At 59.2% G+C, this 25680-nt stretch overlaps 1 protein-coding gene across 5 annotated transcripts in view; it reads left to right on the top strand.

Annotated features, from left to right (window-relative positions):
* TTC7B (tetratricopeptide repeat domain 7B) overlaps positions 1–25395 on the top strand; it is a 192316-nt gene extending 166921 nt beyond the window's left edge. For all 5 annotated transcript variants that reach the window (XM_054715834.1, XM_054715830.1, XM_054715832.1 and 2 more), the window contains 2 exons: positions 379–581; positions 24425–25395. In XM_054715834.1, coding sequence (XP_054571809.1) covers positions 379–581; positions 24425–24646 — 425 coding nt within the window. In that variant the 3' untranslated portion in view covers positions 24647–25395. The remainder of the gene's footprint in view (positions 1–378; positions 582–24424) is intronic.
* The last annotated feature ends 285 nt before the right edge of the window (positions 25396–25680 follow it).

Below are 25680 nucleotides of genomic sequence, written 5' to 3' on the forward strand. Positions count from 1 at the left end.
ACCCCTTTCCTCTTGGCCCTCGTGCTGAATTATATGAAAGAGTGAGCACGGGAGGCGGGCTCGAGCGCCTGCGCTCCTGGCGGGACACTGCACAGGCCTCCCTCCCCCCTTGGCGGGGGTGGCGTGTCCCCTTCAAGGCCCCATGATGTGAGTGGCTCAAGTCCCTGTGTGTGTAGCAGTGGGCGTGAAGGACTGTCGGCCTGCAGCGTTTCCACTCGGGGTGGGGCACTGGCTGGCTCTGGGCCCTGTGTATTCCCGACGGGCCCCTGCCAGGCTCTTGGGTGGGGGGTGTGTAAATGTCCCCACTAGAGTCGCACTGTCCCGGGGCCTCTGAAGGGCAGGAACCCGGAAAAGCATCCCCCTGCTCTGTCCCCACAGCCGAAGTCTACATCGGCATCGGGAAGCCTGCAGAAGCCACAGCCTGCACCCAGGAAGCTGCCAACCTCTTCCCAATGTCCCACAACGTCCTGTACATGCGAGGCCAGGTGGCCGAGCTCCGAGGAAACATCGACGAAGCCCGGCGGTGGTACGAAGAGGCCTTATCCATCAGCCCCACCCACGTCAAGAGCATGCAGCGACTGGTGAGTCTGACAGCCGGTGGGACCCCTCTTCGGTGGGGCTCCCCCTTGGAAGCAGCAAGGAGCTCGTGACCCTCAGACCCTCCTGTGGTCCCAGAGGCCGGAGGCGGTTCGCCTGCCCGGCTGCCACGATGGGCAAAGCCAGCGGCACTGCTCCTCCCGAGGGTGGGTGGCCGGAGCCCTAGGAGCTGGCCGTGCACGGCCGCAGGGTCCCCTGGCCACCGCTCCCAGCCACCCTGTGGCTCCGGGTTAATAAAGACCGTCCGATGGCCCTGGCACTGTCATTGTCATCTGGGTCTCTGCACTGCTTTTAGCAGCCACCTTGGGGGGGTCTGCCCCCCAGGAGAGACTTCAGCACAAAAGTCAGAGCACTTTACAAACTGGCGCCTCTTACCTTGTGGGGCCCCGAGACTCCAGCTTGTCTCCAAGGTCAACGCCTAGTAGGGGCCTCCTGTCAGAGGACCCAGAGGGCCAGGTGAGTCGCTCCAGGGTCCACAGTGTATGGGGTGCTGCTCCCCACAAGTGTGCACACATCCCTCGTCTGGATGCCCCCAGCCCTTGCCGTGGAATGGACCCCCCCGTACCCCAGTTTCTGTCAGGTGGGGGAGCAAACCAACCCCTCCGGAGGGTCTGCGCTGTTAGGAACAGACACTGAGCCTCGCTGGTTTGGCTCAGTGGATAGAGCATCGGCCTGCGGACTGAAGGGTCCCAGGTGCAATTCCTGTCAAGGGCACAGCAATGCCCAGGTTGTGGGCTCAACCCCCAGTAGGGGGTGTGCAGGAGGCACCCAATCAATGATTCTCTCTCATCATTGATGTTTCTCTCTCTTTCCCTCTCCCTTCCTCTCTGAAATCAATCAAAATATATTTTTTTAAATTACCAAAAAAAAAAAAAAAGAAAAGAAAAAAAGGACAGGCACTGAGCCCGCTGCACAAGCCGCCGGTCTGCTCCCACTTCCTGCGAGAATCTGAATGGCAGCGCAGGGGCACCAGGCCCACGGGGCTGGTGGAAAGCCGTGCTCTCTCCCTGGTCTGCTGGCCAGGCCGGGGCTCTGGACGTCTGTGTCATTGTCAGCACAGGACCTCTGAGACAGTGAGCCACAGGAAGGGAAAGGCTGGTGATGAAGCGGGGGTGCCCTCGGCACCGTCATGGAGTCCGGGGCCCCCAGTCGGCGGTGTGTGATCTGTGAGGGCGAGCACTGGACAGCTCCAGGGACGGGGTTCCTGCGCCAGCGGGGTTGCTTGCTGGCCCTTTAACTTCGGGAAAAGCTCATAAGTTCTCTGCACCAAATGGAAACATTCAACTAGACAGGCCGTGAGTTCCTACCAGGTGTTAAGAGGATATGGTTTTGTAAGGAACAAATAGGATGTTGTCTGAAGGAGCCCAAAGCCTTCGTTCTCTTGCGGATCGGTAGTGACTGGTTCTCATCAGAGAAAGCCGGGCACCCAGCCCTGGGGACCTCCGGCTTGTTGCCTGACCTCCAGGGGCCCCTGTGTTCCTGTGACTTGGCTGTGACTTACCCAGTCGTCTGTGAGACCTGAATGAAACAATTCACATAACAAGCCTGGCAGAGTGCCTGGCACCCAGTAGGTGCTCATTAAATAGAAAACTGACAACAGCCCTTTTCAGTGTTAAAAATAAATCAGTCCTCATAGTAATTACAGCTACTTAATTTTCTTCAACTTCCCTTTATCCACATTTCGTAGCTCAGTACAGCTTTATAACTTTACATACTATCCAAACACTAGTTTGTTTGATTAGAAATGGCTTTTCATTTTTGTCTCACTATTCCAAGAGGCATTCACAAGAGCTTCCGAGACCTCCGAGCTCTCTCTAGCATTGCAGGAAAGGTGTAATCAAGGTGTGTACCCAGCCTTTTTATTAAAAAGAGGCAGCGTGCCTCTGCCTCAGGGCGTGTGAATTATTCAGAGAAGTATTTCTTGTCCATCCCCAAGGGGAACACATGAGACCAAAGATCAAATAGGAAAATCGCACCAGGGAGGTTTTCTGTTTCACCTTCAGAGCTCCTCAGGACACCTGAGCTCCCTGACAAATGCCAGGCGCTTCCCTCGGTGAAAGGCACCGCCGCAGTGGGCCCAGCACCCAGGGCTGGTGAGCCCGGGATAGTGCCCCGCCTGGGCCTTCTCTGGCCGGGGGACGTGGGCGCTTTGGAGGTCTCACCAGGAAAAGATAACAACAGTGAACTCTAGAGCCTGTTCTCAGGGCATCCGGGTGTGTTTGAAAGCTCTCCAGGCTGGAGGCAGGCCGAGGAGTGTAGATACTCCTGGTCCGAAACCACCCGGGGACTGTGATCAGTGGGACTCCCGAAAGGTGGCCCGAGGGTTCCTTCTTGGTGACCCTGTGAACAGTGCATGCTGGGCTGTGTGCTCCCAGCCCGCCCCACGGGGGACAGTCCCTGGAACTCTAGGCCTCCGGCCGGCCGGGAAGCATCCCAGCCCTCCCCCTCCTCCTCCCTCCCCGAGCTTTGCACAGAGGAAGGGGGGAAGTGGCCTTGCATACACTCTGGAGGCCACGGAGGGGCTCCAGGCCACACTGGCCTGGGCGGCATCCCAGTTCTGTCTCTCACTAGCGTTGGGACCTTAGGAAGTTACTCACCTTCTTTGTGCCTCAGTTTCCTCAGCTTATAAATCGGGGTAGTGTTAGCACCAGAGGAACTGAAAATCTCTACCTGAGTCACCAAAGACCCTGCCTGACCCTCATGGAAACCAGACTGGCCCTCGGCCCCTAAGTGCAGAGGAGGGCCCGGCAGCGAGGTCACAGCTGTCTTTCTACCAGGTCAAGGCCAAGGAAGAGCCGGGCTCTAGACTGAAGTGGAGAGGGAGGCGGGAACAGAGTCTGGGCACGTGCCTGGCACTCTGGAGAGGAGTGTGCAAATGAGAGGTGGGCCAGGAATGTCTGCCCAGGCTGGATCAGGGCGGGACTTAGAAGGTAAAGACTAGAAGGAGTTGGAAGAACGTGAGCACCTGAGACCATCCGGGAACCAACCAAGGAGGTTCCAGGGGAAGGAACCAATTGTGGTTCGTGGACAAACACAGAGGAGGGGAAGTGGTCAGCGCTCACAGGGGAGGAGAGGAGCAGGAGGGCCCGTGGGGGGCGCTGTTTGGAAGGAAGGAAGCCTGCGTCTGTTACAGGTGGAGATCAGGTGGCTGAGGTGATGGGAGAGCAGTGAGCAGTCAAGAGCTCCTGCCTGTTCCATAAAGAACAATTATTCGTTAACTTGGGGGTTGGGGGGTGAGTGGCGCATGTGCCAGATCGCCCGATCCAGCTCGGAGGAGAGGTGTGATTTAAGCAGAAATGCACACACATTAATATTGTTAAGAAGCAATAATGACATGGAGGCAGATGGTATTCATTAAAGTTAATAGAGGGTCAGGCTTGACAAGAGAAATGTGAATTAAACCCCAATGAAAATTGACAGTTTTCTAACAGTTTTAGCCTTCATATGTGTTTAAATCCACATAGAGAGAGAAGGGAGAAGAGAATTAATGTGCTTATTGTTAATAATGAGTTGGCACAAGACAAGAGTGGCAGAGAGCTGAGTGTGGGCAGATAGAAGGGCGTGCTGAGCTAGGGGAGAAGGATTGCATAGCTGTGTTGACAAGGGAAGCATTCATAGGCTGATAGGACTTTTTTTCCAGAAAATCTAAGGGCATATTTTCATCAGTTTGCACGTGGATAAATGTACATACATTTGCGTGCTATGCCTAAAAGCCTTTTGCTCCCAGCACCCAAAATGAATTCATGAAAGAGAGCAAGCTTTTCCCCACCAGTTTTTTGTGACCTGGAGGAGGGGAGGTTGGGGAGGGGAGGGAATGAGGCTGGAGGGGTGGGGGGGGGGGGCACTGAGGGCAGAGGAACCGCATCCCTGGGCAACGCTGCCCAGGCCAAGGACAGACACGGAGACGGGCGGCCAAGGACCGGTTACCAGGACGGGGACAGGCTCCGCAAACAAGGACATCTGCTTGTCCTCTGGTAACGTCAGCCTGGGCTTTGGAGGACAGAGTGTGAGACGTGAGGGTGAGAAAGGAACCGGCGCTTTCAGGGGAGAGGTGAGCGTGGAAGGGAGCCAGGAAGGCGAGGGGGGGGGGCGAGGGGGGCACTGAGGCCGCACAGAGGAGCACTGCTGAGAAACAGTGTGTCCTGGAAACAGGAGCAGGTGCTCCATCTCCCGCGTCCAGGTGACAGGTGTGCAGCAGAAGCAGATGGTGGGGCCATCAGGGCTTGGCAGCGAGGGCAGCGGTGGAGAGGGAGGCAGACAGGCCTGAGGCAGGTTTTAGAGGACTGGGCCCAGAGAAGCCTGGGAGGGGGCAGTGGGGAGCCAGGGCACTCTCCCTCCGCGCCCTCCCCCGCCCCCCCATCCTGCAGTGGGGAAGGAAGAGCACTAATGAGGGGGCCCTGCAGCTCAGGCGAGTCTGGCGCAGCAGGCACAGGGCATTTTAGAGCGGACGAGAGAGAGGGCAGTGAAGGTTAAGGAACCATCCCCTAGATGTCGAAGTTCCCAAGGCAAGGCAGGCCAGGGAAGGGCAGGGAGCGGCCGTGCACAGGAGGGTAAGTCCCGCCCCGCTGGTGGAGCTCTGAAGAAAGGGGACGATGATTGGGAGGAGAGATGTTGGAGGTGATGGGTTAGGCCCAGCCAGCCGCCCAGGAGCATGGCCGAGGCCCACCTGCCCCAGCTGAGGGCGCAGCGTGCGGGTGGAGAAGGGAGACCACGGGGAGGTTCCTCGTGTTGAGTCACTCTAAGGGGCCACCTCATCACACAATGAGCTTTCTGTTTGGGGCACGGTGGGTCCAATGGTGCTAGCGTGTCCTCTGTGAATGGACGGTAACATGAAAAACCCCAGTTCAGTCAGGATGGCTTCGACTAAAGGCTTCCCCAGGCCGTCTTTGAGGGTTTTCTCCACAATCTTGGGTTTCTGAAGCATTAGAAGCCTGACCTCGAGTGTAAAAATGTTAAAAGTGGTGTTGGGCTGTGTTCCCAGGAAGCACATCGGTAGCAGAGGCTGCCAGAGAGAACGTGGCCTGTCTGAAAAGTGCAGTCATTGGCGATCTGCCTGAAGGCACATGCGCAGTGCAGGGGGCGGGTGCAGGGGGTGGGGTGCAGGGGGTGGGGTGCAGGGGGCGGGTGCAGGGGGCTCGGATCCTCACTACGCCCTAAGTTTAACATCTCCAGCGTTTGATCCTGCCGTGGTCATCACAGCAGCACTGCTCTGAGAGAAGGCTGAGCCTCTGAAATCTGTCTACAGGCTCACGGCATGTTTACGGGGAAGAGCCCCCGCCCCCCGCCAGGTGCATGACGAGCCAGATGCAGGCAGAGGGTCCGATGGAGGGAAGGGGTGAGCCCTGGCTTGCCTGGGACAGCATGCACTGCTAAATTACGAAACTTGGGTGTTTTTCTCTCTGCCCCCTCTTTTAGTGTCAATCTGTTTAATGAGATTTGGGCAAGATCGCTTGTCTCGTATTTGGTTAGCTAGCAGCGTGTTTTCCAAGTTGTGCCTCTGTTGGAGGAGAGACACAGCCTGAAGTTGATGAACTTCTGAGGGTTACTCCAGAGACGAGTGTCTGTGTGTCTGTCTGATGTCTCCGTCAGTCTAGCCAGGGGGACCTGGGGCCGCAGGCAGCCCCGGGCACAGACAGGGCAGGGTTCCACATCTCTCCCGGGGAGCAGCCAGTCTTGCAGAGGGGCCGTGGGTCCCTCCTGTTCCTCTGGACAAGACCCAGGCACAATTAAGCTAATGAAACAGAATGGAGATGTCCTTCCCCTTGCAAATGCTGATCTTCAGAAGTGGATCTCTTTCATCCCAGGTATCCGTTTTCTTTCCGAGGGAGCCTGGGAAGAATGATTGGCAGGAAACAAAACGTCACCGTAGTCTTTCATCCAGTAATTGTGCTTTATTTTCCTTCAGGATGAAAGGTGCTTTTAAAATTGAGAACAATTCTTGTCTTTGAAGAAAGACGCATGAAATATTCAGAGGTCCACCCTTCCTGTGCGTGTGTGCGTGTTGATAGTACGTGTGCGTGTGGATAGTACGCCTTGGGAAGCGTACCGGCCTTGCTTTCTCTAACATCTTTCCTGACCGTGACTGGGACTCGGACTAACGGTGCAAAGCACACAGGAGGCCCTCTTCCACTGGCCATCCAGGCCTTCCTTCCTCCCTCCACCTCTCTCCCTTCTGACCGTCCACCCTGCGCTTTAGCTCCTTTGATAGCTGGCGGCCTTTTTAAGAATTATTAATGGTTGGCATGAACACACCTTCCACCTCTACGGAGAAATGTAAAGCCTCGTTCATCATTTTCTGGTGTGTTGGTTCTCACTGCCTGAGGTGAAATGGAGAGTTTGGAGTCAGAGAAGCGCTGCAGCCGGAATGACAGGACCGCACAGAGGTTAAGAGCGTGGCACCGGAGCCAGCCCGCTGGGCTCACGTCCCGGCTTGTCACTAACTGTGTGGCCCGAAATGAGTTCCTTTTTTTTAATTTTTTTATTTTAAAATATATTTGTATTGATTTCAAAGAGGAAGGGAGAGAGAGATAGAAACATGAATGATGAGAGAGAATCACTGATCGGCTGTCTCCTGCATGCCCCCCACTGGGGATGGAGCCTGCAACCCGGGCATGTGTCCTGACTGTGAATCAAACCGTGACCTCCTGGTTCATAGGTGGACGCTCAACTACTGAGCCAAGCCGGCTGGGCTGGAAAGGAGGTCCTTAATCTTTCTGTACTTCCATTTTCTCCGCTGTGACCGGGATAATAGCAGTGCCATCCCAGGGGTGGTATCGCTCAGGGTGAATGAGCAGGCTGCATGGCACTCCGTGAGCCCAGCTGTGAGCATTCCTGCCATGCCCTCACCAGCCACGAGCAGGACTGCCATCTCCATCACTGGGCCACACCTGCATCTTCGTGACAGTGAGCGAGACATCTCCTCTCCGAAGGAGCTGGCCGTGGGTGTGGCTTTCCTTCTGGTCTAGCATGACCAAATTTTAGCAACCGGAGGAGCTAAAATAAGAGTATGTCATTCAGAGCAGGTGGTTGGCCAAAAGCATGGTACTTCTGCTTTAAAGTATTACTGTTTCTGTCGAGCCTGTATCCCAGGGTATTAAGGCTGAAAGGAACCAGTGGAGGCCCCAGGGGGCATGACTTGTCCAGTAGAGACAAAAGCATCTCTTCTGGCAGGGCTCGGGCTGCTGTGGGTGGCGGGGGGGAGGGGGTAGCCTCGGCCTGAAGGGCAGGGGCTGGTCAGGCACCAGAGATGGGCTGGGGGGCAGGAAGGGCAGAGCCTGCCCTGGGGCCTAGCTCTGATGTCACCACCTCTCCCACCGGCAGAGGGGCTCAGCCCGCGACCCCCCTCTCTTGAAGCACTTATTGAACCTCGCAGAGTGCGTGCTCACGACCTGTCTGCCTGCCCCTTGGGGAAGGTGTCAGGCCTGAGACGACACAGTGGCCTGTGGACACCACGGGTGGCAGGTGGGCAAGGTGGGTGGGGGAGGGGAAACGGAGACCAGCAGCTACAAGTGAACTCGACCTTGACAGCTGTTTTTATTCCCCTTGACAAACGAAGCCCCCCAAGCACAGGATGCTGTTTCCCTTGAGGAGATGTTGAGGCAATGTCCTCGGAACGTGCAGTTTCTGAATAGTCAGGTTAACGGTGTCTTTGTGGGTTTGTTGGCCTGGCCCTGGCACAGTGCCTTCCGGCCACGAGCACAGGAACTGGCATCGAGGTGGGAGTGGAGGCCGGCCGGAGCTTGTTAACTGAGCCTCCCAGGGCAGTGGGCTCTCAGAGGCTGGTCCCAGTGGAGAGGACGCTGAGTGAGGGGGGGGTGGGCTGGGGAAATTGTCTGGGGGGGAAACAAGGTAATTGAAAGGTTTTTTTATGATGCAAGCTATATCCATTTGGAACTGCATAGTTTTAGCTTAAAACACTCTCTGGCTGCTGGGCATGTGAGTCCTCCTTGGAGCAAAAGGAGCGTCACGGGGAATCTGGACCTTCTACTGGACGTCCACAGGACCCCGTGTGGCCATGGCCCACGTTCTCGCCACCCCTCCCCAGGTGCGCCCCCAAACAGCATCGTTGGTGCAAGGATGTTCTCTGCAGACGTTTTCTGCTTGATTTTTGGATTTCTCCTCCCACTGCAGCATCTCCTCAGTGCTGGCCAGGGAGAGACGGCCCCAGGCCTCCCTGCCTTCCCAGGACCGAAATCGAAATCGCAGGCCCAGAAGCGACACAGACCCCGGGCGGGCGGGGAAGCGCAAGCCGTGTCCCCGGGTGCTGCTTTGCTGCAGCTTAAGGAGAAATGAATTCTGTTTATTTCTGTTTTCTGCTTGGAGTCTTCCATGACTAATTACAGGCAGTGCCGTGCAGTGTCTTGTTAGTAATGATGATGTAAAATTATTTGAAATCGGACATACTTTATCCAAACCATTTAGTCTTAGAGATTCTGCCCCCTTGTTCCAGTACCATTTGACATTTCGCTTCCACTGCCTTCCTGCCTGCCACAGCTAACGCTCCAGCTCGGGTCAGGTCATCTGATCCCCGTTTTCACTGATCAGCTCTCGGCCCAGGGAGCTCCGCCCCATGCGGGGGAACCAGGGAGGGAAGGCAGCGGAATTTTCCACTGTCTTTGGGGATTGAAGGGATTGGAGGGCTCCCACTCTGTGTCTTGAGGTCAAGCAGCATCTACGCAGCTTGTCTCCTTTCCCTTTGCTCCCAGCTGGAGTAGCCTTGCTCTCTCCCTGCTGTGTAGCATCCCTTCGCACAGCTGCCCAAGCCCCAGATATGCCCGGATGGCCAGCTTCCGCCCTGATTTCTGAGCCCGGCTGGGTGCAGGGGTTTCTAGGTTAGCCTCTGGCACCCCTCCTTCCTGTTACCTAGGAGGTGAGGGTTTGCCTAGGAGGAAGGAGTGACAGATGTTCCAGTGACAACTGTACTGGAATCACCAAGTCTCAAACCTTGGGCTCTGGGGGGGCCGTGAGTAGAGCGAGGCCTGCCCTTTTCCTGCAGATTCGAGACCCCATGAGCGTGTCTGGGAGGGGTTGGCACGAGCGTGAGTGCTGCTGACTAGAGAGTGTGGTGCAGGTGGCGGAGGCTCCACCCAGGGACCTTTGGCGAGAGCACTGCCCAGGGCAGAGGTGGCCTTGCCCCTCGTGTTTCCCAAGGCCTCGGCAGCCTCCCGGGGAGCGATGAGAACCACAGTCCGAGCCCCACTACCAGCTCTCTGACCTGGGCCCCAGCGTCCAGAGAGTTCCCAGTCCCCGAGAGCTTCAGGAGAGCCTCTGAGAGCTCCCTGGTTGGACGGCCTCCGCCCGGGTTCCTGGGACCCCAGCCACTTCGCCTGGCGGCAGATGCCCCCTCCCCGGGGCGACTTCGCCTCTTTCGCTTCCCACCAGGTTCACCCCTGATACTGACCCCGCCCCCTCCTCCAGTCGGATCCCTTCCTTTCTCCTTTGCTGGGTGTTCATGGAACACCTGTCTCTGAAAACACCTGTGTCGGTGTTGCTGCTATTCAAGGCTTTCAGAACATCAGCGGTTCCTCACCCAGAAGGCTTGGGGCGCAGGAAGGACTCAGTGTGCGAGCACCTGCTGTTGGGCTCTGGGGAGGCCATGAGTAGAGCGAGGCCTGCCCTTTTCCTGCACAGGTTCGAGACCCCATGAGCGTGACTGGGAGGGGTTGGCGCGAGCGTGCGTGCTGCTGACTAGAGAGTGTGGTGCATGGGAGGTCTGCATGGGGGCAGGTGGTAGACCATAATGAGGCACTATTGCTTTTGTTAGGTGTGATATGGTTGGGTGCTTACGTAAGAAAACATCCTTATTTTTTAGGGATTCCTACTGAAGGATTAGGGGTGAAATGCCTATAATTTACTTTAAAATACTAACCCTTGCCCCAAAAGTGGATAAAGCAAATATGAAAGATGTTAACAGTTATTAAATTTAGGTGACAGGTATATAATTATATTAGCCTTTCTACTTTTCACATTTGACATTTTTCAAGATAAAAATGTTTAAAGTAAATTAACATGATCAGGTTTGCATTTGGAGAGACCATTCTAGAGGCAGTGGAAGCGAAGAGTCACTAAGGTTGGACTCAGCTGATGACACGTGGACAGTCCTGGGTGGGAGGCGTGGAGAAGGTGGACTCCGGGCTCACAGCTGATGGGGGAGCCGCAGGTCCAGGCTGACTCCGCACACCTGGTGCTGCGCCTGGATGGGGAGATGAGGCGGGAGGAGGAGCAGCTGTGTGAAGAAGGAGGCAACACGTCTGGGTGGCCATGCCCAGATGGGGTGACCCGGGTCCGTTCAGGAAGAGATGCCCCTTGGCGTGCGGCTGGGGCTCAGCCATGGTTGGGGGGCAGTGGCCTGGAGGTGGTAGCAGGAGCTATGGGAGGGCATGGGGCTGCCTGGCTGTGAATCACAGAGGAAGAGAGGGGGCTTAGGACAGGACCCAGGAGCGCCAACATCTGAGGAGCAGGAGGGACATTTACTGATGAGGAAACAGGCTTTTCCAGGTCCAGAAAACTAACCCCAACTGGGGACTTGGGCCTGGGAATCTTGCAGGAGGAAAACACACACACACACACACACAGCTAGGATCTGGCCTTGCCTAGGGGTCAGTCTTGATTAAATCCGTAATTGCAATGCTGGCTGATATCCTTCCAAATGAAGCAGAAACGGGGGGCCCGCCCCCCATAGGGGAGCCTAGCTGATGTGATGCTCCTGCGTCTTGCTTCATAAATAAAGGATGGGAGCGTGTCTTCTGCAGAAAACAGCCTCTCCCCTGCAGGCGCCCCTGTCCCCACAGGTTCTCTCATCCCCTGTGTCGGGGCCACAGGCATCCAGACAGATGCGTGGGGCTGGGACCAAAGCACACGCAAGCGCTCCCGCGGGGACCTCCCGGAACAAACTAGAAGCAAAATCTGCTTCTTCCTAAGACAACATGCGTTTTCCGGCCTTTGAAAGTCAGGCAGGCCAGCCCAGTTATAATTGGCTCTCTAATTGGAACTCCCACAAGCTGTTAAGTTCTTTACCCTGCTGCCTGGCATCTTACGCAAAGGTGACAAACTGCCTCTGCCTTTGGAATGATTTTAAAAAGCCAGCTGTGGTCTTCCCTCTCTGCTGACAGCAGCCCCCTCCAGCCACCCCACCGCCCCAGGCACCCACACCCACCAGTGAGTAGGACACGGGACACAGCGGGTTTGTGAGAAAATTGGCTGCAGGGAAATCAAGCTCAGAAGGCTGTGTCGCTGGATGACCTCTCCTTCGGAGACTGAATGGGAGAAGACCAGGCCCCCAGCCTCACTGCCCCAGACGACGGAGGTGTTTCAGGGGTGCCTTAAGCTTCCCCAAGTCGAGTTGTTGGATGACAAAAGGAGATGTGTCTCTTTTCTCCCTTTCTGTATTTTCTCCCTGAAGAAAACAGTGTTTTTGTGCTGACCCCTCAGTCATCAAGACAGCAGTGTGCTTCGGCCGACAGGATGGGCGTGCGTTAGGGTACCACCTGCAGATCCCTGTGGTCTCTGCTGTACCGGGACCTCCTGCAGCTCCTGCAGCTCCTGCAGCTCCTGCAGCTCCTGCAGCTCCTGCAGCTGAGATAGAGGCAAGGCAGGCAGTGCTGGCCTGAGCCCAGGAGCCTCTCTGCGCATCTCTCCCCAGCTCCACCTGCATGACTTCATGGCCAGCTTGAAATCAGCTGTGGTGGGAGTGTTTACACCACGGAAATTGGCAAACACTGCCATCAAGGCTGTTGTTTTTCTTTCAGACAGCCAGTTTGCCGGCACACTGGACTCCGGTCCAGATGGTTTAATGCGGGGGGAAGGGGGGCGGCGGGTGTCAGTGGACACAGAGAAGAACAGTGTCCCTGACTCAGGACTTTTGGGGTGGAGGGTGCTTGTGGCACAGGTACTCCGGAGTGCACCTGGCTACTCCAGGTAGAGACAGACAGCTGAGTGGAGGCCCGGGGAGAAAGAACAAGACTCGGAATTGTCCGGGCAGGTGGACTAGAGGGGCTTACGGTTGGGACCCATTTTGGAGCATAAACGACGCATGTTTAAATTCTATCCCTCCCATCATGCCCTTGGCCTGGTAGCAGGCAGGAAGGAGCTCTCCAGCCTCAGGGCTGTCGTGGGTGGAATGAGTCCTGAGCCGCTGCTCAGCACACAAGCAGCTGTTCGTCTCTGTGCCTCTCACCCAGCGGCTGTGAGAGTCGTGTGTGCCGTGCGGGGTCCCCCTGGTCCGGCCCTCCCCCATTCTGCAGAGGAGGAGGAAAGGGTCACTTCTCAGCAAAGCATCCCAGTCAGAGAGCAGGGGGTGCCCAGGTGGGTGACAGGGCGGCTGAGGCGGCCCCTCGGAGGACCCCAGCGAGCGGTGCGGCGTTATCTTTCCTGAGCCCACACGCTGTGCGCGTCACGTGGCCTAGCCACCAGGAGCAATATTCGTGGCGGCTTTAATTTCCTCTCCAATTTCCTCTGTCTCCCTCCAAGTGGTGTTCAGCCCCTCGGGGTCCATTGTGGATCCCTGCACCGGCGCTTGGCTTGGAGCGGGCTCCGTGCTCACGTGAGCCGCGGCAGGTGGCCGGCACACATCCGCCCGCCCAACGCCGCTGTTCGGAGGAGGGACCATCCGTGTGCTCTGCCCACCGGCGCTGACCGGGGATGTGGGAGGAAATGGCTCCAGTTCTCACGCTGACTTGTTCCACGTTGAAGTGGCCAGGACAGGAGCTCATCTGTGCAGGAAAGGAAAGTGCCGGGCTCAGTGTCTGTTCCATTTCCGCAGCAGCCACGCGGTTCCCCACGGCAGCCGCTGCCGGCACTGGTGTGGTGGGGGCGGGGGAGGGGGGGTTGTGACCAAAGCCCCCCTTTCCGAGCAAACGGCCATTTTGCCTTTCCTGTCCAAATCACAGCTTTCCCCGCTGTCACACCAGGGGTGCCGGGCAGAGCGAGCACGGTCCAGCGAGCCCCACCCCACCTTCCTGCCTGATTCCATGTGTGAGTCCTCTTGTTATCAGCGGAAAACATTTTCCAAGTCTTATCAATTCCAATCCTCCTCCCATCACAGAGCCTCTTATCATTCCCGTCTGTTCCTGTTTAAAATGGAAAAATAGTTGGTGCCAGATCCCGGCCGAGAGGGGGAAGGTACTCGCCAAAAGGGCCACATTCCCCTTGGCAGGTAGTGAATCGCCGGCCTTTGACAGAGAACTGTCCCTCCCCAGCGGTGGCGGGCACAGGGCGGGCCTCCAGGGGTCAGCCCCCAGCAGGGCCTGGGGGGCACTCTGGCTTGCTTGTGTAGCCCCATTCCCCAGGAAATCCAGACGGAGCCTGCACCCCCAGGCGGGTTCAGGGGTGAGACCTGGAAGCCTTGCTCGCTGTCCTGGCTGCGGGGCACACTCATCATCGAGCCACCCCGACAACACCCTCTCTCCTCCCGCCGGGGCACGGGTCCACTGCACCCAGAGGTGCAAGCTGGTGCAAACCATGGGTTTCCATGCCCTCCTCCTGGGGCACCCTGGGCTGGACGGGAGTGGGCAGCTACGTGGAGCTGGGCCATGGCACCCAGGCCACACAGAGTGCCCACAGCGCACGGGGCCCTCGCCAGGGACCGGGGCTGCCTTTCCGTCAGCAGGCACTTCCTCGTGCCCACTGGGTCCCGAGGCTGAGAGCAGGCTCTGAGGCGGGCAGTTGGTGGTGGACCACGGAGCAGGCCTGGGAGGGCGTCCCCCCGTGTGACCTCTCCGGCCCTGTCCTGCCCGGGATGGGGGCGTGGGGGAGACAGGACTTCTCACTGTGTTGGAACAGCTGGGACAGGCCTTGGCTTCCAGTTGGTGATAAACGGTCAGACCCAGGTACTGTGACCGCCCACCCCGTGCCCGTCTGAGGACGGGCTGACACGGAGGCCTGGCAAGCGCCTGTCAGGGTCATTTGAAGGGACTCGGGAGAGGGGCTGGGTTCCGGGGCCCTCACACTCTTGGCTTCTCCCGGGAAGCCCCCGCTCAGCTCTGTGGTGGTCACGAGGGGACTGTGTTTCTGACCATGGAGAACCTCCACTCCCCCGCCCCCCTGAGTCCTCTCTCCCACCGTCCCCCGTGGAGTGTGTGCCTACCCCACCCGCCCCGCAGGAGCTATGTGGCCACCTGGGCTGCTGTTCTCACCTGTGGAAGCAGGTTCCGGGCCCCAGGGGAGGGCGCTCACAGCTTCCCAGAGGCCCACGCCTCTCAGCTGGGCTCGGCAGGCCTGGGGTGGACGCGTCCCCTGAGGGTGGGCGGCTGGGCCTCAGCTTGGGAGGGTGGTTAGCACCAAACTTTCCCCTGCGAGGATAGTGGGGCGTGGGGAAGCGCCGGCTCGCCATTCCAACGGCCAGCGGGGGAGGGGAGGCCGTAGCTTCCTCGGGAATGTTACCAACTGTCTCAGGCTGCAGAGTAAGGAGGATGCCAAGCGTCCCCACATCTTTCTGGGACCCCAAGGCTTCCTCCTGCCCCTTCACCCCGCCAGGGCCTCCCGCCCAGCACAGATGCCGACCTGAGAGTCCTCTCTGGGGTCCCCTGAGGTTGCACGGGATTTGCTGACTTTTCTTCAGTGAGGTTATCACCGTAGAGCTTGGGGGGGGGGGGGTCCTCACCTGGTGATTCTGGGGGCGCTCTTGAGTTCTGAGTGCCCTGCCTGGGGCTGCAGGGAGCCCCTCCACCCTGGGGCTGGGACCCCATCACGCTGTGGCCTTGTGGGACACCCGGCACTAGGATAAAAGTGATCCCAACTGCCAGGGCTGGGCTGGGGGCGGGAGGACGGGGGGGGGGGGGTGAAAAGAGGGAGCGGCTCCCCGCGCCTTGGCTCTGTGTTCCCAGGGGGAAGCAGCCCCTGAAGTCAGCGGAGCTCAGACATATCTGTGTTGAGGGGAACCCATCCTTCCCCCCTTTCCTGATCCCGCAGGCACATTGAAAGGACTCGGGGTTCTAGGGAGCTGGCTTGGAGATGGGGTGGGAGACTACCAAGGGCACAGTGTACCCCGCCTCTGATTTGGAGTTTGACCAGTTGTCTAAATGGCCTCGTCTCCAGGGGCTTGTCTTGGATGAGCTCAGCAGGCAGTGCTGCTGGGGGGAGGGGGGTGCTGGGGGGAGGGGTACAGAGAGGGAGCCCATCCTGCTCTGTGCAGCGGATCCACTCTGTGTGCCTTACCCGCCGGGCCCCATCAGAGGGGACCCCGCTCCAGCCGGGCCCTCCCGTGGTCACCTGGGTCTAGGGAGCCCACGGTCTGGCGCCCCTGGAGTCTGGCCGCCACCACACAGAGCTGGATGGGGAAGTCACGTCCCCAGGACTTCTCCCCCAAGAAGGGTTATTCTCTGGGCGCTCGCCGTGAGCCATGGGGTACAGCGCCAGCTACCCAGCTCCGAGGCCCCCAAATGCCCAACACCCTCCCTAGAGACCCTGGCAGGGCAGCCTGATGGGAGCACAGAGCCCTGAGCTGGCCCGGACACTGTGCTCTGAAGCCCAGCTGGCCTTCACCGGGCTTGGCACCTGGGCCAGGTACTGCCCTCCCAGGTGTGGCTGCTGAGGTAGGAGCCTGGCCCCAGCCGTCAGGAATGACCCGGAAGAGGCGTCTCCTCCCGGAAGAAGTGGACACGCAGGGCCAGACATCGCACAGGAAGCTCCCTCAGGCAGGGGTGGCAGCTCCTTCTCTGCAGCTGCGGGGCGACGAGCTGGTCACCCCGACTCTGCGCCCGAGCCTTCTCGCCGGTTTAAAAAGAAGGGGGTGGGTGGAGCACCTGGCTGTCCTCCTTCCGGCCGGCCTCGCTCCGCTGCCCACACGGGGCCTCCCCACATGAGAGGCGGCCCACCCGCTCACAGCACACCACCCTGTCCCGGCAGAGAGGCAGGGAGCCCGGCCGAGTGACAGCCGTGCCCTGAGCGCCCGGGCCGGCACTGTGCCCGGCGCGTGGGTGCCGGAATGGGCACGGGCGCTTCACAGGAGGAAGGAAAGAACTAGAACAGCTTTGGTTGTAGCCAAGGGAAGGCACCCCCTGGAACCCTGGCCCCGGATGCTGTCCTCCGCTCACTGCGATCCCGGCGAGTGCTTCCCCGCCCAGGCCCCCACTTCCTGCCTGTTAACAGAGAGGCTGGCCCTTGGGAGTGTCCGTGTGTCCTTCTCTGCCACCCTGACCACTCGGTGCCTGCTGCCCAGAGGGGACCGGTGTGGGTCTTTGCTGCTTGGAAGCTGCTGGCAGGCTCGCTGCGGCCCTTCCCTCAGTGTCCCCCCACCCCCCCCCCCACCCCCCCTCAGTGACTGTTCTCTAAAAGCCACCACAGCCTGGGATGTTTCGGCACCAGCGCTGAAGCACCCGTTCCGAAGAAATTAGGCCAGAGGAAATGCGGGGCCCAGGGGCCTGAGTCTGTGAGGTGGCCTCGAGGCCGACCGCCCACCCTCCCTGCTGGTGGTCACCCTGGAGCCCACCGCTCTGCGGGTTGCTGCATCAGACCCTCCGGAGCATTCCAGACCATCCTGGGGGAAGGAAACAGCTGTAGCCGGTTCTGTGAGTCGGATGCTTTAAAAAGGGGGTGGGGGCGCGGGATTTCCTAGGCTTACCGGCTCCTTCATCGGACCCCCGGCCAGGCCTCCTGCGGGTGCCAGGCTAAGCAGCGGAGCTCCGTGAGGCAGGGGAGCCGGGGCAGGCCTGGGTCTGCCACTTCTCTGCAGCCCTGGCACGAGGGGAGGGGTTGTGTGGGGCTGTTCTGGAAGCTTCTTCAGACCCTGAAGGGCTGTCAGGTAGGAGGGGGAGGGGACGCTGCCCGACTCCAGAAGCCTCAGCAAACATCAGAGAGTGGGAATTGGATAAAAGGGCTCCTTGGGGCTCCACGTTTTTAACCAACAGTTCAGACTGCCCACTGAAGGTGGGGGCACCCGGGGAAGTGGTGAGCTCCCCGTCACTGGAGGGTGCAAGCAGGAGTAGGAGGCTGCCCGTCGGGGACTGAAGAGGGGCTTGTACGTCACAGAGCAGAGGCCCGGCCCCCTCCTAACCCCGAGGGTTTCTGTTTACAGAGCTAGCAGGCCGCTGGCTTAGAAAACTAAGAGGTTTTTGAAAAATTGAGTTTTGTTTCCTTCTGAGTTGAGTTCAATGCTGGAAAGGTCTGGTCCTCAAAAGACACATTTCTTCAAATAAAACATTTGACCTGGAAAAGGGGCCCCATGAGAGCGCAGCCTCCTGCAGCGTCGGATACCCTGAGTGAGCAGAGTAACCCCGAGCAGGGAGGAGGGGGGCGGGGAAGGGCCTGGGTCGTCTTTCCTCCTCCCTCTGGAATACTCAGCACCCGTTCACAGCACACACTGGTGAGGGGGCGCCTCCAGAGGTGTCTGTTTAGTGCCAGACTCCTGCCTCCTGCCCAGGCCTGCTCCTGCCCAGCCTCTGCCCCAGACCCTCTCTCCTTATTGGTTGCTGGGGCCACAGGCTTCTCCTGGGCACTGCGCCCCATGTTTGCCTGAGGTGACGGGCACTTGGTTTAGTTACCTTGCAGAGGAGTGAGGGGAGGGGCCACCCCGGTTTTAGTTCTGACATGTGAGCAGGGAGAGTGGGAGTCGTGGGGGACAGAGGCCACAGGGGTGCCGGGAGCGTTCCCTGTCATGTCTCCAGCCGCGTCATGGACGGAGAACGGCCGGCCACCATGGGGCTGGCTCCCGCTCGCCTCCTCCGGAGCCTTCCTCGGTCAGGAGCTGCTTCCCAATGTGGCTGGCCCCCCACCAGGAGCCGCTCGGCGCACCTTCCCTCCCTCCTGTGCCCCTCGTGCTCTCCGTCCAGTCCCCAGCACAGGACGCCTGTGGCCCTTTGCTGCTCTGAAGGTCAAGTGGCTTCGTGAATGTTCGGTCGCCTCACCCCCAGGGCCAAGGGCAGGCTGGGTGGGACTTGGGGACCAGCAGGTGCCGGCTGCGGTGCACCAGGACGCCCTGCTGAGCACGCCGCCTAGATGGGTGCGCGGCTGTCATACTGGCTGGCTTGGCCCATGGGGAAACGGTGTCAAATTGAATAAAATGGCCAAAACAGAAAGACCAGCCCACTCCAGGCCCTACCCACACTTGAGAGAGGCCGAGAGGTAAATGGACTTGCGCCGACTCCCAGGGGGGTCTTCTCTAGGACGCCCTTGACTCGCCCTTGACTGACCTAGGGAAGGGCTGAGTCGCAGTGTGAACCCGTGCCCCGGGAGCTCCGGTGGGCACGGGTGCGGGGCTCAGCGCCCTGGGCCTCAGCAGGTCACCAGGACCGAGCTCCTGTGGGCCTCCTGGCCTGGTGAGGCCGGCCCCCTCGGCGGGCGGAGCTGGCAGGGACTCGCATCAGTACCTGGCAAGCTCTGCGATTTCTAAGCCCTGAACACAAACAGAGGGAGACACAAAACAGAGCCCAGCGTGGGCCAGGCCCCACGGAGCGCTGGCATCCAGGTGGGGGCGCTGGGCACTGCCCCTCGCTGCGTGTGTCCCGTTCCTTTTCAAGGCACGGTTGGAAAGCGGGGCGGGGCTCAAGGCCCCCCTCAGCTGCGCCCACAAAACACTCGTGCTCAGACTGACGGTGCCTGTGGTGCTCACCAGGGGACGGGCGCCCGGGAGCAAGGGCTGGGGGGAGGGGGGCTGCGCGGGGCTCTGCATTCCTGGAGCTGCTCCAGGGAGAGCCTTTCAAAGCCGCAGCTCCCGTGGTCTCCTCGGACCGGCACCGGCTGCAGGCTGTGCACATTCCGAGACCACCACTCCCCCCGCTTCCCTCTGGCCCGCTGCGTCCTCAGGAAGGAAAACGCAGACACCTGGACAGACACGGCGGCGGGAGTGTGCTGGTTTTCCCATTCCAGGCCAGCCAGCCAATCCACAGCTCCTGGGAGGGCAGGGGCTCTGTGGGGTCCCCGTTCCCTCCTGGCTTCTGGAAGCCACTCTAGGGGGCCTGGTAGTCTTCCAGAAAGCTCTCCCTGTGCCATGCACGTCGCCCTGGCAGGACAAGCAGAGAGCGGCTGGGGTTCAGCACTGTGCTCAGAGTCTGAACCTTGGGGACTTGCCACATGCCGGGCCTCTCCTGACACCGTCAGGGTCTAGCAGCGGGCGGGAGGTGGTTCTGGGTTTTCCTGGGGAGCCGTGTCAGATCTGTGGCGCAGGAGCTAACAGCTTGAGGGGCGGCCATGGCAACCCTTTGGGCTCCTGTGGGAACAGAGCAGCTCTCCCATGGGGCTGCTCCCTGGGGACCGCCTCCCTGCTGGGCGGCATCAGGCTTGGGGGTGCAGAGACACCACCGCTCACCCAGGCCCCGCCCTCCAGGCAGGCACAGCAAAGCCTCATGGGAGCAGAGGTGGAGGTGAGCCACCTGGATGAATCAGTCCCTACCACACAGCACAGCCGCGAAAGCCCTTTTTAACGGGAAGACATAGGACACGTTGGTTACAGTCCCTTGCCCGGTACGTTAATAGAGCCCGTGGTCCGTGCCTTGGTCCTCCAGGTGGACTTGTATGTCTGAAGGACCTCCTGACATCCCCGCCCTAATTCCCACTCCCCTCCCTGCAGTGGTGTGATGGCGTCGTTTGCAACCCAGGATGGGACAGAAGGGTCTTTAAGGGCTCCTTCCCACCCGACACCGGACTCTCTCCCCTGCCCTGGCCCTGGCGGGCCCCGCAGCCTCCGCAGAACGCAGGCCGGCTCTGCCGCAGCGAGGGCAGCCTGCCCAGAGCAGGGCCCGCGAGGAGTCTGCAGCAGCAGCCAGGCCGGCACGGAGAGCACGAGGGAGGTGTTCATCTCCATCCTGCGGCTGAATGTTTGCTTTCCAGAGCCTCGTGCCTGGGGAAAAGCGGCCGCCAGAGAGAGAGAGAGAGAGAGAGAGAGAGAGAGGGAGGGGGAGGGGGAGGAGGAGGGGGAGGGAGAGAGAAAGAGAGAGAGGGAGAGAGAGAGAGGGAGAGAGGGAGAGAGGGAGAGATTGACCCCAGCCAGAGCTGAGCCGTGGCTTGGCTTTGGGAAGGATGCTTTCATGCGCGATGCCATCTCCCTGTCTCCTAGGCCCGTGGTCGGCAAACTGCGGCTCGCGAGCCACATGCGGCTCTTTGGCCCCTTGAGTGTGGCTCTTCCACAAAATACCACGGCCTGTTCGAGTCTATTTTGAAGAAGTGGCGTTAGAAGAAATTTAAGTTTTAAAAATTTGGCTCTCAAAAGAAATTTCAATCGTTGTACTGTTGATATTTGGCTCTGTTGACTCATGAGTTTGCCGACCACTGGCCTAGATCTAGAGGGCAAGCAGTGGCCCGTGACCCGGCCTTGAGCCCCGAGGGCTGACTGGCACTTGGGCACAGCCAGGGGGGTGTCTAAAACCTCCCAAAGGGGCTTCCTGGGGCCCGACAGCCCGCAGGCATGGATGGGCGCCCTCGGCAGGTGGCAGCAATTATCACACACACAAAGACTGAGTGCGGAAGGTGCTAATTGTCCTCCAACTAGCCAAGTCCATTTTGTCTCATTTGAAATAACAGGTTTAATTTAATCCCTTATTTCCAATTTGGTGCAGCACCGAGAGCTTAATGTACAAAAGACCTGATTATAATAATTACAGGCTAAGCTGGGGAGGCCGACTTCGTTTGTGTCTGAAGAAAGGGACTAACAGCCACCTCCTCAGTGGCTCCCCCTTCTCGGAGGCGGCCCCGGCTGCCTCCTCACCCCCAGTGGCTCCAGCAAGGCAGGGTGGCGGCAGGTGGGAGCTGGTTGGCACCTCGCCCGCCCCAGAGGAGAAAGGAAGGTTCCATCTCAGCTCTGCCGCTTCCCCTGCAGGCGAGCCTCAGCCAGGTCTTGGAGGTGAGGAGGGAGACTGCCCGGCACCCGGCACAGAGCAGTCTCTTGGCTGCATTAGGATTCTCACTGGGCCCCCCGCTTTGGAGAGCAGGACTGCTTCGTGCCCTCCTCTGTGTCCCCAACACGTGGCTGGGATCCGGGCCGTCATTCCGTTGGTTTGGGGATTTTGATACGGGGGAGGGCAGGTGATTGTGGTAATGACATGTCGGTCATCAAAATCTGTCTCCTTCCAGCCTGGAGGGCTGGGAGTGGAGTCGTGTGCTCCAGGTAGCGCTGCCTCGGAGCCAGTGGGACCTGGCCCTGTCAGGGCTCTGGGCAGATGGACTGGAATAGATGGCCCCCCAGTGGGGGGCCCAGGCTGGGACTGGCTAAGGTTGGGGAGTGGAAAGGAGCTGGGGGCTGCATCCCCCAGATATTCCTGGGCTGTCTGAACCAAGGAGCTCATACTGGGAGAAAGTTGGACAGAGCTGGTGGTGAGAATAGTTAAATGCCAGCCTCAGGAATTGGGCCTTTGATCTTTGGAGAAGAGGGGAGACAGGGCCTGTAGAATTGGAAAAAATGTCTGGGTTCTAGTACCTAAGAGCACATCACAGCCAGGGAAAGCCTCTCACACAGCAGAGGGGCTTGGGTGGGGTCAGTCCTGACGTCCAGCGTGCCCAGGTCCCAGCCCGCTCTGGCCCACCCGCCAGCACCGCTGGCCCCCAGCAGTGGCCAGACCCCAGCCGGAGCTTGTTCTGGTTGATTCATCGTGTGACCGGTTTCTGAGCTGCGCTTGGCTCGCCGGGGCACTGGGGAGGGGCCGAGTTTCTTTCCCTTGCCCAGCCCGCGCTGGCAGCCCCTGGCAAGTCTGCGATGTTTCCCGGGGCAGCTCCAGCTTTCGGCATTAATCCCGCTAACCAGGCTGCTCGGGAAGCTTCAGGGTCACCGGAAAGGGCAGCCTGTTCCTAGCTCGGCATGCGAGTTCAGGCCTGGGCGGGACGTCCAAGCCCACAGGAGCCCTGGAACACGAGACCCACAGGCTCCTGGCTGCCCAGCGCTGAGAGTGATGGGCAGACCGGCCCTTCGCCTGACTCTCAGCCAGCTTGTGGGGGGCAGGTAGACTTACCCCTGCCATATACCCTCTGGGACCCCATGGTACCAGATCCAGCAGCCGGCCCCGTTCTAAGTAAAATGCCCAGCACAAGGACTGGTGGCCTTGTCGCCGCTCCAGTGGGGGAGTGAGGGGGGCAGGTCATAGCTGCTGAGAATGGTGGCCTCTGTCTCACTCTTGCTGGGCCGAGGCCCTGCTCATCCTGGGACCACATCTTCTTGGTCCACTTGGTGGCTAACAGGACCCCCCCCCCCCCCCACAGTCCTTTGGCGCCTGTAGCCATCCCAGGCCTCAAAATCACAGCCAGTCTGAGGGTACGAAAGGGGGCAAGGAGCCTTCCCAGTCCTTGAGCGAGTCTCCGGGACGCTCCCAACAAGCATCCTGAGCGGAGCAAACCTGTGCCCCGGAGAGGAGCGACTTCTCAGCCATGAGCGGGCCGAGGAGCCACAGCCAGTGGCTGGAGAAATGAAAGGGAAGACGCAGCAGGGCAGCTGCCCATCTGCTGCTGCTCAGATGTAACTGGGTTAGTGCCTCAGGGGCTCCGGGCCTGTCTCTTAAAGCGGCAGAAGCCAGAAGCGGCAGAGGCGGCGGTGGCATGCTGGGGAGAACGGGGCCTTGGGCCTCAGGCAGCCCCGGGCTGGCCAGCAGCTCCGCACTCATTGGCTCTGTGACCCTGGGCAAGACACTTGGCCTTTCTGAACCTTGGCTCCTTGAATCTAAAGAGGTGGCCGTGTGAACAAGTGCCCAGCGTAGTGTGACCTACATTATAGTCTCTTCTTGCAGCCGAGTAACCCCAGAGGCCTCTTTCCATCTTGCCAAGTGGTGTGTCCCCCATCACCCCCTTGCCAAGCACACGCTGTGTATCTCCCTGTCTCGTAGAGCGAGCCCCTCAAAAAAGGGGGTGTGCGTTCAGCACTGTAGATGCCCTGAGAAAGCCATGCCTCGGGGATGTGATGGGCTCCTTCTGTCATCCTTTCGGCTGCTGCTGGCTGCCAGCACCCAGAACCCCTCCCGCCCTCGCTTCTCTGCTGGGTAAGTGGGAATGTTCTAGAGGGAGCTCCAGCTGATAACCTCCCCCGGAAGAAAGAGGCAGGAGCTCATTAGCCCTCACATCCTGTTGACTGCAGCTGGGCAGGTGGCCTCCGACTCTCCCGCCTGCCCTGTGAGGTTGGGAAGTGAGGGTGTCGGCTCTCGGCTTTTCTCTAAAGGACCAGAGTGGGGAGAGCACCACCCCGAGGAGCTGGATGTGCTTGCTCACCCGCCCCCCACCCCTGGGCTCCTCCCAGATGGATTTCAGGCAGCGAGGAGGTGGGAAGGAGGTGGGAGGGCCGCCCTGGCCGCTGCGGCAGGAAGCTGTGTGACTCTCACCTGCCGACGGGGGAGGAACCCTGGTGCCTGCGGATAGTTCTCCACCGTCAGGTGCTCCTCCACCGCGGGCCTTACGCCAGGCGCCCGCGCCCATGTGAAATGGCTTCGGGGGCCCCCAGATGAACTCAATGAACTAACGTCAGCACTTAGAACCGTGCCTGGTGTCATCAGCACTGCGGAGGCATCTGCTGTGTCCCTGCTAATGGTCTCCCTGCCGAGAGGCCCCAGTCCGTGCTGGCCGCTGGTCACCCCGCCCCCCACTTTTGGGGCAGGTGTCAGTGGGTACGTACAGGACAGCCCCCTGGATCAGAACAGACCGTGCCGCTCCCATTGGCTCTCTCCTGGTGTTAAGTATTCAGATGAACAGTGTGGAACGACTGTATTTCTCATTCAAACGTGGCTGAATGTCGGCAGCTTCATCCGGTTCAGGTGGCTGCTTTGGCCGTGCCCCCGAGCGCAGGAGACCTTGAGCTCAGTGCGTGCCCAGCCTGCGCAGACACGTGCCTGCCTCCAAGGAACTTGCTGAAACGCAAGGACGGATGGGAGCCCCGAGCTGACTGACTGTCTGTCTGTCTGTCTCTCTCTCTCTCTGATGCCTACAGGCCCTGATCCTTCACCAGCTGCGCCGCTACAGCCTCGCGGAGAAGATTCTCCGGGACGCGGTGCAGGTGAACTCCACGGCCCACGAGGTCTGGAACGGGCTGGGCGAGGTCCTCCAGGCTCAGGGCAACGACACGGCCGCCACCGAGTGCTTCCTGATGGCCCTGGAGCTGGAGGCCAGCAGCCCCGCGGTGCCCTTCACCATCATCCCCCGGGTGCTCTGAGCAGGCGCCCGGCAGCCGCACAGCCGCTCAGGCCAGGAGGCCCCGCCTGGGGGGCCCCGAGGGGACACGTCTGCCACCCGAGGCCCTGGGCGGACGTGCGACTGGCCACGGTGATCTGACCAGACGACCCCGCGTCATCGCTCTCCCCGCGTGCACGCCCGTGGCCTCGGCAGCCCAGGCACCGTTTCTGAATCTACTGACATTGCTCCACGTGGATTATGTGCCATATTTTGTTAGTTGACATCTGAGTTTTAAGTAACATGGTTATGGAAATAATCCGCAAATGTAGAAGAATATACTCAGAGTTAAAATTCAGTGGCAGAAGAGATTATTTTTATCAGAGCTGTAAAGAAAGCTGTTCTCTCCTCCTCGCCACCCTGCCCCACCCCTGGCCCAGAAACCAAATGTGAATCTTCTTTTCCCACCTCAGTGCTAGGCCAAGCCAGGACTCCGGCCAACGATTTCTTGGTTTTGTTGTCGATAATTGTACCATGTGATGAATTACTGTCCTCACTTAGAACAAAGCCTGAGTCCAAGAATATTTATATTTTGCCAATATATGCCTGTTACAAGAGAAGGAAATATGAGTTATTTAAGTTTAACTTTTTTATGTGAATTCAGAGTTTATTTATCAATGGAAAGATGTACAAAGAAGCTTCAAATGGAATATTTACCGACATTCCTTATACATGACAGACACTTGGCTAAATGGGAAGATGATGTTAATAATAAAATGATTTTAAAATGGACCCATTGCCTCTGTCATTAGCGAAAGCACACAGAAGCTTAAGGCTCAGTTCCTGGGGTGGGTGGGGAGCTGTCTGCACCTGGGGGCCACCCTGATTTTAGTGTGGGAATTCACCTTTCCCAACTCTCCCCACTTACCTGGGATTGGAGCATGTGACTCAGGCCTGGCCAATCAACCTCCGACGTTCACAGCCACAGAGGATCAGGAATGAGCATGTGACCTGAAGCGGCCCAATCACAGTGGGAGCTGCAAGGCAAGGCTCTCACTGTCCTGCTGGACTTGAATT

This window comes from Eptesicus fuscus, chromosome 5, assembly GCF_027574615.1.
Source record: "Eptesicus fuscus isolate TK198812 chromosome 5, DD_ASM_mEF_20220401, whole genome shotgun sequence".
In the NCBI taxonomy this organism is placed as follows: domain Eukaryota; kingdom Metazoa; phylum Chordata; class Mammalia; order Chiroptera; family Vespertilionidae; genus Eptesicus; species Eptesicus fuscus.